General features: G+C 40.5%; 1 protein-coding gene across 2 annotated transcripts in view; it reads right to left on the bottom strand.

Annotated features, from left to right (window-relative positions):
- LOC118232055 (gamma-aminobutyric acid receptor subunit alpha-2-like) overlaps positions 1–12183 on the bottom strand; it is an 83281-nt gene that overhangs the window by 27118 nt on the left and 43980 nt on the right. For both annotated transcript variants that reach the window (XM_035426602.1, XM_035426603.1), the window contains exon 8: positions 6073–6225. In XM_035426602.1, coding sequence (XP_035282493.1) covers positions 6073–6225 — 153 coding nt within the window. The remainder of the gene's footprint in view (positions 1–6072; positions 6226–12183) is intronic.

A 12183-nucleotide genomic window follows, 5' to 3' on the forward strand; every position in this document is an offset into this window, starting at 1 on the left:
CAAACATTTTCCCCACAACCTACAAGGCACAGGGGGAATGGGGTCACAAGAAAACAGACCCCAGGGAGAAAATTTGATTGAGTTTTTTGTTGTAATTCTTCTTGTTGCAGTTATAAATTTAGCACTGTGGTTTGAGGCAAGCTTGATACATCAGATTTTTTTTTTTAACAGTGACTTTTCATATTTGCACAGAAATACAGTTTACCAAAGGCTATAATTACACACTTGTGTGCCAGTGGTCCTTTAACCAAGGGGGGACTTGTTTGTGGGGACTGGAGCCAGATCTGCTCACAATGCAATACATCCAAGACCCATAGTGCAACATTTCCTACATTCTCAGTGCCTGTTGGCACCAAAAGCATTACTCAGCTACTCATTTGCCACAAGCACACGCTTAATTACCACACTGCAAGGCCACGGGGCACCCCATGGTTTTTACTCAGAAGTCACACAAGCTCCTATTTGGAGCGGTGCTGGCATGCTAGGGATTGTAGTACCAGAACCAAACTGAAGAGGGCAAACTTCTATGGACAGATAAGAGATGGAATGATGACAGCACAGGGGCATGATCAGCAGTTTGATCAGTGGTGTTGGGTGGGGTGGGGGAGGGGTGTTATGTAGGGATAACTGGGTTCAGCCAGACAGGCCAGTTAATGGTATACATGCACACAAGGACCTGTGTCTGATTGTTTGATCTCCAGGTCTCCTGGTCAGGGTGAACACCGCATCACCCCTGTTAATAAGAGCGGAGCGAAGCTTTGGTTGTCTTCTTACTCCTTAAAGAGCCGCTTCTCTCGCCCTCATTCCTGCTACCTCTCTCATTCGTTCCTTTCCTCCTGTGATTTTCTCTCACTCTTCTCTCAATCAGTCATGCTGATTCTCTCCCGCCTTTCCTTCTCCTGCTCCTCTCCATTCCTCTCTTCCTCATTTTTTATCCCTCTCCCCAGTTCTCTAGCTCATTCCCTTTGCCTCACTCCCCGTCATCTCTTGTCGGCCCACTGTCTCATTATCCCTGCTAATTATTCAGTCTCATCAATCTCCGTTTTACTGCACTTTCCATTGACATTTCTTTCTAAACGTATGTAGTATGGGCATTTGAATACAATTTTATACATTGTACTGATGACTTTCTGTTTGTCCAGTTCACATGCAGGGGCTGCCAACCCTAGATCCAATCTTAAGACAGAAATTAAAACATAAGAATAGTGGCCAAGTCTCCTTATTCACACATCCAAGAGTGGCAAAGAGGGGGAGTCTTCCTACATGCCATAGAAGGCCAGAAATAAGTGGGAACACTGAGGGAAAAAAAGGGTTGACACTGCAAATTGCTAAGGGCTGCTCATGAGGATAAACATGACAATCAGGGTGTTGGAACATGAATTGAGGAGGAGATGACAAAAAGGAAATAAAAGGTGCTGCAGTGCTGTAAAATAAAGGAATAAAACAGTATGGTTCAAAAGTATTAAAAAAGGTCCTCTTGGCTATGGGTTGTAGAAGTAAACTCAGTGGGGTGGGTGCAGGGGGGTGGGCGCAAAGAGGCTTAGCAATGCGTTTCTGCAGATGTGCCTTCATTAGGTTACACAAGCAGATTGTGGCTGCTAAGCTAAATTGCAACACACATACTCAATCAGTACCAGGTGCAAACAATCATCAGTATCACTAATGGATAATAGCTTTTGTTTCTCACAGTTTCTGCTTGACTTCAAGACGGAAGCCCTGGCCTGTTTTCATCCACGTCACTTAAGGAATGTTGTGCTGCGGTGACAGCTCTGAGACAACGCGGCCACTTCAGGCTAGAGCTCATCTTTGTCTCTCCGCGTCAGGAAATGATGTCGCAGTGCACATAATAACTCCCAGAGCAACAGACCATTTAGCTCACGTCACCCCCCTCGTGCCGAGTAAACAGACTCAGTGTGGAGCCAATGCATTTGCCTCACAAGTGTAATTGGCCTTGACTGCAATTCCAGTATTAGGAAAATGAATTATAAATGAGATGAAAAATGACATCAGGCAGAGTCTCGCTATTCCTAAACGACTGATCTATGGAGAATTCCCTTTCATGTGTCAATAAGGAATATAACTTTGATACCGTGTCATGTTGTCTCTGACACGATATTTACGCGTGAATGAACGCACCCACACACACGCGCGCACACACAACCTACGGGTGGTGTAGGTGGTGAGCCGTGCCAAGGATACACCTCCAGAAAAACAGCCCTGTAGAACATGAGGGGGCATACCGCATGCGTGAAATGCCAGGGTCCCTTAAGGACAGCATGCGTACCTTTGAGCAATACTTTACTATGATTCACAGGCAGGGTTGCCTCATGCTTCAAATCCCGGAGGAAAAAGCAATAACATGCTAAGTCAGCCGAGAGCTGTGTGGCTATTTGCTCTCAGAGCAGGCTAACCTTTCTCTTTCTTCATTAAGAGGGCAACTGAGGTCTTCCTAGCAGAACAAAAGGTTCCTATGTGCCAAGGCAGACATCAAGTCTGCTTTATGGTTGAGTAAGGGAAATTTATGGTTGAGCAGTGCATACCGTAGGTCCACAGTGGTTGTATTGATGAGGAAAACAATCAACCTCAGCTGTGCATGCATGTTGCTAAGGCTGAGGCTGATGCCATACACAATCCTGGAAGCCTCTAAAGCTTTGCGAGACTGAAAGAGGCCAAAGAGTCTCTGCTCTACCTCCATTTCTTCTGACTACACACAAGGGAAAAGGGACACGGGACATATGGGTCATGATAACTATTCCTGCTGACCAAGTTAAGCCAGTATGGACAGTCCCATTGAAAAATAAATAGAATGTATAAGTAGAAAAATACATAGAAAGTTTACTCCCACCCAGAACAACTTACAGTAAAGCAGGGGTGTCAAACTCCAGTGCTGGAGGGGTTCAGTGCCTCAGGTATAGTGTTTTTTTTCAATCAGCAGCCAATTAAAGCCTTGAGAATAAGGTGTGTTGATTCTGTAGCCAATCAAAGACCTAATTAATTACTCATGTTTAAACACGCCAGAAACCAGCAGATAATGCGGCAGCAGAAAATTCTCAATTCACATTATTGAGAGGATCATTTGAAGTTTAAAAAAAAAAAAATTAATGAATGTCATTTGCCATATTTGTTTGTCTCAGGATGAAACAAATGACAGATTTTCATCATCATAAGAATTTCATCATTTTGACGCAAATGTGTTTTTTCCACTGGGTGAAGTGCTGGCTAACTTGTCATGAATTACTCATGATGTTGTCAACTGTCAGAGTGAATCATGGAAATGGGTCAGAAAGTTAGACAGATGATGAGCTGTCAGAGTTTGGCATCTTGATTGTTAGCAGTGAGTATGGAAATATGGACTTCATTAACAGCCTGACGGTAATTAATTTTAATGGTGTGTGTGCGTGCACGAGTGTGTTTATGTGTGTGTGTGTTTTGTTGAATCTCAAAGTAAAAATATGCTAACACGAGCTCTGCAGGGTACAAACAAATATGACACACTGTATTTCTGCAAATGTCAATGCACAATTGGTATTAATTTCCTAAATATAACAGTTTGAAAAAATAAAATGGTAAATGCAGCGTGTGTAGAAGTATAGGCACTATACCAGTTGAATCCATTAGTATTTCTTTAAGGTCTCAAAACTTGATTGACTTGTTAGGCTATAAATAAAGCCAGGTGATGACAGTTCCAGAGCTCAATACTCCAACCCGTCAGGATGTGCTTGCTCAGTACAGCCAGCTACTCTAAGCAGCTGATTGATGACTTGAAATAAAAAGGGAAATGCTATCAGAAGATGTCTAAAAGTTTCCAGCTTGGAATTTACACTGTCAGAAACATAAGTGGAATTTAAGTGGAATCGTTAAGTCAATGCAAGATCTGGAAAACCTAGAACAATTGGTGCTAGAACTGCTCAGACTGATCAGGGTATATAACATGAAACTCACACATCACAGCAAAGGACTTGCTGTTTAGCTGACACCTAACTAGTAATGCACTGGTCTACTGTGAAGCATTGCTTACATAAAAGTGATCTACATGGAAGAGTTGTCAGAAAGAAACCTTCCCAGTGATCTTTTCACAAAAAACATTGTAGGGTACACAACACATAGATAAGCCAGATTCTTTGGAACACAGTGTTGTGGACTGATTAAACAAAAATGCAACTCTTTGGCCACCAAAGATACATTTGTAGAAAAACAGGGGAGTCATTTGAAGAAAAGAACACCTTGACAAAAATTGAGGGTGGATTTATTATGCTTTGGGCTTGTGTGGTAGCCAGTGGCACAGGATTATTTTGTGGAAGGAAGAATGGATTCAAATATATTTCAGCAAATGCCAGATGTTAATGTCCCAGAATCAGTAAAGAAACCGAAGCTGAAATGAATTTGGATATTTCAACAAGACAATGATCCAAAACATACCCCCAAACCAACCATGAACTACTTAAATGACTGAAAGATTAAGGTTTTAGAATGGCCCCCTTTGCAGTTCCCAGACTTGAATATTATTGAAAATCTGTGGGAAGAGCTCAAACGTAGTGCGTGTGAACAGATCGAATAATATTTCTGACCTAGAAGGGTTCTACAAGGACGGCATGAGTGATTTCCTAAAGAAAGAATATAAAGACTGTTCTCTGGCTACAATTATTGCTTGGAAGTTATGATTTCTGCCAAAAGAGGTGTTACTAAGTATGAATTGACAAAGTGCCCAAACTTTTGCATACGACATAGATATAGACTGTCTCTCCTGCAATGGTTCAAACAGACACAATCTCTGGCAAGGTGAGTAACATCAATGCAAATTCAACCCGTAGCAATATTAGTTAAAGTCCCTGTGCAGCCTCCCTTTTCTTACATTTAAATTGTTCCTTTAGTTACAATATATATGCATTTTTCTACTTATTAGACATTCAAAAGATAAAAAAAACCTGCTTTGATGTAAAACCTGAATTTCTTAATATAGCAGACTCAAGACTGGTCAGTTCTGTCCGAATTATTAATGCATTCACTTTTGATTGACAGCCCGGGCCGCTCACTCCCACTGACCTGGATCAGCGCTCACTCCACGTAGCATCAGTTGTTAGCTAACATTAGCTAGTTATCATACGACCGTAATAATGTACAATGAGTACAGCAATAACAGCATTAGAAATATTGAGCCGTATATGTATGAGCCCATCGCTTACAGCCTACAAAATAGGACCCTAACGTTATAGGATAATCTACGTTAGCTACAATTGTTTTTTGCAGCAGTAACGTTATAACAGTCTGGAGAATAAAGTAACGTTACGCTTGCCAGCTAACGTTAGCTATATTTACACAAGATAAGTACAACTCAGTGCTACATTAGCAAAATTATCGATAGCCAGACAGCAAGTAAATAGCCAGACAGCAAGTAAAATGGGGAGATGAGGTTAACGGTAACGTTATCGTTTGTAGGCTTGATTCGATTAATAGAACGTCATCTAGCCCGAACGGATGCTTACCAGAACCGGTCCGTTCAACCGGCTTTGAACTTGGGAGCGCACACTACATAAATATTCATACTGGGTGAGTGTTTTGGCCACCGCACATTGGTCAATGCAAATTAGAAACATTTGCGGCGTCACAAATTTGGTCTCAAAACCACCAATACCAAATCCTCCGCCAGGCGGAAATGTCGAGCATTGTATAGTTTTTAGGAAAAAAAATCTAATTCAGTACATACATGTATGAAACACTTAAAATCAATGTGTAAGTAAACTTATAGTCTTTGGTCATAATATAAGCATTTTGAAAGCATGATCTTGACTGCACAGTTATTATTTTATAATAATAACTAAACCACCAAAATATCTAGTAGTACTAGCGGAATAACAACAACTGCTAATAATTTCTAGTACAATAATTAGTCTTTTTACTCTATTTCTGCTAGCATGCTACCATGCTTGGCTTTTTAAAGTGAACTTACAATAAAAACTTGCTAGTTGCACATGTTTTTCAAATAACTATATATAACCTTTCAGAGACAAGGAACATTTTTTTATTGACAGAACATGTGTTGATACGGACTAGTGTGGGATGATCTTTACTCACCAAAGACAGTCCTGGCTGGGACCGACTCCCTATTCAGCCAGAAGGACACCTGGGACAAGATGACCGTCATGATGCAAGGCAGGTAGGTTTGGATCACAAAGTAGCCAATCTTGCGTTTCAAGTGAAACTGGGCCGTCATGACCGTGTATTCCCCTGGAGAGAGAAGGCAGAAGCGGAATGAAAAGCCAAGTGACACAGGGCATCATGTCTGCCCAGTGTGCACCTCTATCATTGGTGGAGAAGATACATACAGCTTCAATCTGCAATGTTATGAGCGATTTATAAGCTCTTTGCTAATGGTCACAAAATATAATGTCCTATCTCGGATTCAGACCAGAAATCCATTATCATTGAACTCCGCCATTACCATTCTGTCTTGGACCAGTCCATCAGTAAAGTGTTGGAAATTCTGACCACGGGGTCCATTCATAACTGCAGAGTCATCTTTAACTAAAGTGTTTCTAAATTAAAATATGAAAACTTTGCAGACCCATTCTGTTGTGAATTATAATGTAAATGTTTCCCCCTGCCTTGAATTGGTGGTTCTATGCAAATTGAAAGGTTACTTTATTATGCATAACTCATGCAGGATAGTACCCCCTGCCCCCATTCTTTTTGAATAGAAATTCATCCTGGACCTGGACCTTTTTAAAGAAACACTTCATCTCTGTGACAATTTGATTATGCTGCCAACTTCTTATGCATCCAGAATATGAAGTAATGATTGGAAGTGGTTTGATGTGCTCCATGTGATGGGCGCCAACCCATCAGATCTATGCTGCACTACTGTTAGTTCACATAAAAAGTTGATTGACTGAGTATTCAGTATAAGGTAGTTCAGAGCAAACAAGGAACATGGGGGTCTTTGCCCCCCAGTGTAAGAAAAAGAGATAATACAAAACATGTATAATACAGAGATACGCGATAATACAAGAAGTCAAGTACACTGCACAGTACCCACATTACAGTACATAATACAGTATACAAATTATGCAAGTTAGTGATATGATCCTACAAGTAAGATTTCCTGCAATGAACGTTTTGTATTGTTCATATAAGACGCTTAATATTGTCTCAGATGGAGCATTCGCACAGTTTATTCATATATAAATGCATGAACATGTATGCTTTCCATCACTGAAATTGTGGTAAAGGTTCTGAGCGCATGCTCGTTTTGGGACATTTTCATCAGGGTGCTTGCAGAGAAAAACTGTATTTTAGCTTCGGGGAGGGTATCACAGGGCTAGGAAATGTTCCCATATGACCATCTGAAAGCCTGAATATTAATAAGCCAGATGGTATCCTGGCTGTATAATCAAGGTTCATGCCATCGTTGCTTGCTATCCAAATATAACTCATGTCATGCAAAAAAAATAAAAAAAATAATGATAATAATTAAAAAAAAATATATATATAAAAGGTCTATTATGCTATTTTATGTTACATGAAATTGGACTTGTATGTGATCCTGCTGTGAAAATCTGTCACAGATTTTTAAAAAAGCATGGTAGTTGCATATGCAGCATTCCATGCCCTCTACACTACTCTCTCCCTGAAGGAAACACGAATAGTGGACTTCCCCTGCTACCATGCTGGAGATGGCTTCTTTATTTTCGGCACTGGGTGCCATCACTCAGTCAGCCGGCGGAGGAAACTCCCCCTCTGCAGGGTGAGCCGCACAATTTTCTGCCTCATCCCACCGGATTTAGAAATGTCTCTCCGTTTTTGTGGGTAGCAATCTCCCTCATTCCCCATGTACTCTTCTCTCTCTCTCTCTCTCTCTCTCTCTCTCTCTCTCCCCATTAACCCTTATGTGAAACCTCTCTCTTGGAAATCTCCTGCACTTCGTGTGCCCCACAGAGCCCTTATCTCCCTGTAATTGAATTTTCGTGACTGTCAGCCCTGACCACACCTGCCCCCACTACCCTATCCACCCGTCCTTAGTGACACACACACACACACACACACACACACAGACACCCTTCCCCCCTGCACTCACACATGCGCGTACACAATCACATAAACATTCTGTCCCTGTTGTTTTGCGTGCTTCATATATATATATATATATATATATATATATATATATATATATATATATACATATATACTTTTTTTTTTTTTTACAACGGCTGGCATGAATATGATAAGTCAATCCTGATGCTGTCGGCGACATTTGTAGAATGACATCCCATAGCAAGAAGCTTGACACTGGGCTATATATAGCGTCCATGAAAGCCACAGCAAACTCTTCAGTTCTTCAAACAGAAAGGAGGACTCTTAAGTGTCACTCGAACAATCCTATTTCACATTCTGCGGTGTAGCTGCTCCACAGTTTACCCTGAAGACACTGCAGCTGTCGAGCCTCAAATGACACGCCAATATCTATGTGGACAATTGCCGACTCGCTTCCCAGATCATCGGAGAGCTCTGAGCGGGTAACCGTATGGAAAGGCAAAAACCAGACGGCAAGACTGTCAGATTCCCATTTGGACGCACTCATACCAGAACGGAATAGCACCACATTAGAAGGGTTTTGGCAAATGGATTTCACCAATTTTGTTTAAACATTTTGAAGTGGCTTTCACTGCAGGCCAGCATAGCAGAATATCCGCTATACCCATAGAACTAGATTCAAGAATTTGAGCAAACTCAATATTTTAGATGTGTACTAGTTATTGTCCTTCACAAAAAAAGGTATATGTCTTCACATTTCAACACCAATTTTTTCAAGAATCTATATGTTGAGCTCATGGATAGTTTTATTTCCATCTTCTTCTTCTTTCTTTCAACTACACAGTAACTTAAATAATTAGCATTCAAAAAATGTTGAGGTGGCAAAGGTATTCTTTCATTTGTGGTCACATGCTATCACATTTAGAAATGGCATATATTACATCAAAAAGTAAATGTACCGTTTTCTTGTTTAGAAATTTAAAATAAAATCATCAGGTGGATTTACATGTAAGAACTCTAAATGTAAGAAATAAGCACTTCAAATGAAATGAGAAAAAAATGGTTACAGGGAGTTTATGTAAATCAAAATTTTAAGGATTAGGACTGTCACTGTGTTTCATACACAACAAATATTAGGAAACATTATATGAAGCTCTATTTGTAGACTTAGCTGAAGGAAGGCTACAGAGCCGAAGTCCCCAGACAATACAGAATACAGAAAAGACAGATATTAGCCAGTAAATAGGAATAGGCTACATCTACAACTGAAATAATATATTCTTATCTAGCAAACAAGTTGGAATTATTAGCACCTTATTGTGTACCGAGTCCTGACAGTCATCTTATTGAAGACATTTTATTGTCGTGTCAGTTTTATGACCAGTCCATAAAAATATAAAAACATGGTCAGCATGTCTTTTATGGGTCAGTAACATGCAGAGTAGGGACCACATTAGCATATACCTAATTTATTAACAATGCGCAGTTAACCTGTATAATAAAAATATTCAAGGCTAACTTTTCTGGGCTTGGCATTCCATAAAGACTATGCCACGAAGAATGCTTTAAAATGTATTTATGCATTCAAAGTCCATATAACATACACTATCTCAGACGAACATTGCCCTTTGTTTCACATGGCAGAGGAACAACAGCACCTTGCTAGACTAATTAAGTAAGGTTTTTACTACTTCTTACCCTTCATAAGGGGCTAAGGGGAAGCCATTTGGGTGCACCATAACAAATTTCATCTTATTGCTAATGAAGACTGGGGAGATGTGCTCTCATTAACAACAGCTCTCAAACGACATCTCCTGGGTTGCGTAGGTGACTCTGTCTCTAACCTCGTTTGAGATGAAAATGTTACATAAGACCAAGCCTGATGCTAGCGATATGCTCGGCTTCAAAGACACATTCTTTTCCCACATACTCTGTTCTTCTGATTAAGCCCAAAGCAAAGCACGCACGATCCAATTAGACGGGACTACTGTAGCTCCCTCACACGATCAGAAAGTCTCTGGGTGACGAGGAAGGGGGGGCACTGACAACAGGGGATTGAGAAGTTCTCTAATGTATGTGTGTGTGCGCGTGTGCGTATGTGCGTGTGTGCGTGTGTGCGTGTGTGCGTGTGTGTGTGTTTGGCAAGGGGGAGGAGGGTAATTTAATGTCTCTTCCTCAGTGCGGTGCGCTTTCTGAACTTGAGTTTCAATCTGATTTTCAATTTAACAAGCTACATGCTCCAAAGGTAATGAGGAGTATGTGGAACATACCAGCGAGACTGTTTTCTCAGGCAGAGACAGAGTTTAAGTGTTAACTGTTTGTGTTTCTGCAATAAGCAACAAACAAACTTTTGGACTTACCGGTTACCATTAGCATGTGACATATTTTGGTCTGATGTAGCAGCGCTATTTCTCTTCATACCATATGGCCAACTTTAAATTTTAATGAGTAAAACAAGTATGATCATTACCAATAGCACAATATAATGTGGAGCACATTGCACCTATATAGTCTACATATACATACAGTCTCCTCCATAACCTGTGGCTCCAGTCAAAGTTCCTTTTAGGTTGACTGAAACAGGATTTTACAGATCAGAATTTATCTTTGAGGCCATGCACACCAGTTGCACTTTTAGCATCGGAAGAAAGATGTTTACATTGAAAAGGACATCAATACATAATAAGAGTTGGCAATGCCAAAAAAGCCAGGAAAGTCAAATAAGCACAACAAGGCTCAGTTACTTCACTTATGTCATGACGGTGCTTTCCTACTGTAGCTATCATATATACCCTACATTTCAGGCAAAGTTGGCTCACCATTCTGCAGTTTATTGTTGGGAGCTTCTGATGATTTTAATATCCCCCCAAACAGCCTAGTGAAATATTTTTTATCAGAGTCCTCGGCATAGTAAGTCACTAGCATTTACTTTTCACATGCATCGTTTGTCTTGATGATCCATGTTTAAACAGTAATACTAGGCTACATCACGTGCAAAACCAGATGAACTTTGTGTTTGACTTAGGTGCATCAACTGTCTTAACGACTACTTGTATTTTTATTTATTTTTATTTTTATTTTTTCATAGATTGCGTTGTTGCCGTTCTCGTTGTTAGTGTTAATCAGTTTAACCATCAGGGTCCAAGTTGAACTATGCGGTTGTTCCCTGTACTTGGACCGGTACTTCTCTCTAGGGGTTTCGTCATACTTGTTCCTGGTTATGGTTATACACTTTGTTGTACGTCGCTCTGGATAAGAGCGTCTGCCAAATGCCTGTAATGTAATGTAATGTAATGTTGAGCATTCGTATTGATCAAACTGTTCATTATTTGTACATTTTAATTATACATGCACACATACAGGTTGCCGGTGTATTCATTATTCACGATTGGATGCACATCTCCATTGCCATTTCCCCATTATACTAAAACATTCATAAGGATTGCTTGCACATCCAAATTTGTTTTCCTTACCCGCACATGTTTTGGTGTTTTTGTTAACTTAGAGATACCTGCAAAATAATTAGGATAATTTGATTGTTAGTGTATCTGGCAGGATTGTTTTTGTATGATTAGGTGTGATTCCAGTGCTAGTTTGTACTTGGTAGGATTCTTGCTTGCTGAACAAGTTTACTCTACAGGGTTGGAGTCCTGATCGATGTGGTCACTTCTGGCACTACGATCCTTACTTCACTCTAGTGTTTCTTTTGCGCCTCTACATCATGAAACCTATGCACTTGTTGTACGTCGCTCTGGATAAGAGCGTCTGCTAAATGCCTGTAATGTAATGTAATGCAAAATTACAGTAGGCAGTTATATAAGGCTAGACTGCTGTAAGTAACCATACTCATAATGGCTTCAGATATATAAATCACTGTATTTTGACTTCACTTTCAAAGCCACAAACAATCCAGAGTCCAAACAACCCCCGTTCATTCCTGCAGTGTTAATATTGCTGAGGTACTGCTCTATCAGGCTGGAACAGATTCCCTGTCTCCATCAATGCGAGAGGGGAGAATACATTAAGGAAGAAGGCTTTTCTGATTCGGTGATTGCCCTTCGGACTTGAGACTCCCCGAGGCTTTCCTGTTGTTCACGAGCTCTGGCAAAATGCTTGAACTCCTGTCTCTTGCGGTCCACATACTGTGCGGCATGG

Source organism: Anguilla anguilla, chromosome 7 (genome assembly GCF_013347855.1).
Source record: "Anguilla anguilla isolate fAngAng1 chromosome 7, fAngAng1.pri, whole genome shotgun sequence".
Taxonomy (NCBI): domain Eukaryota; kingdom Metazoa; phylum Chordata; class Actinopteri; order Anguilliformes; family Anguillidae; genus Anguilla; species Anguilla anguilla.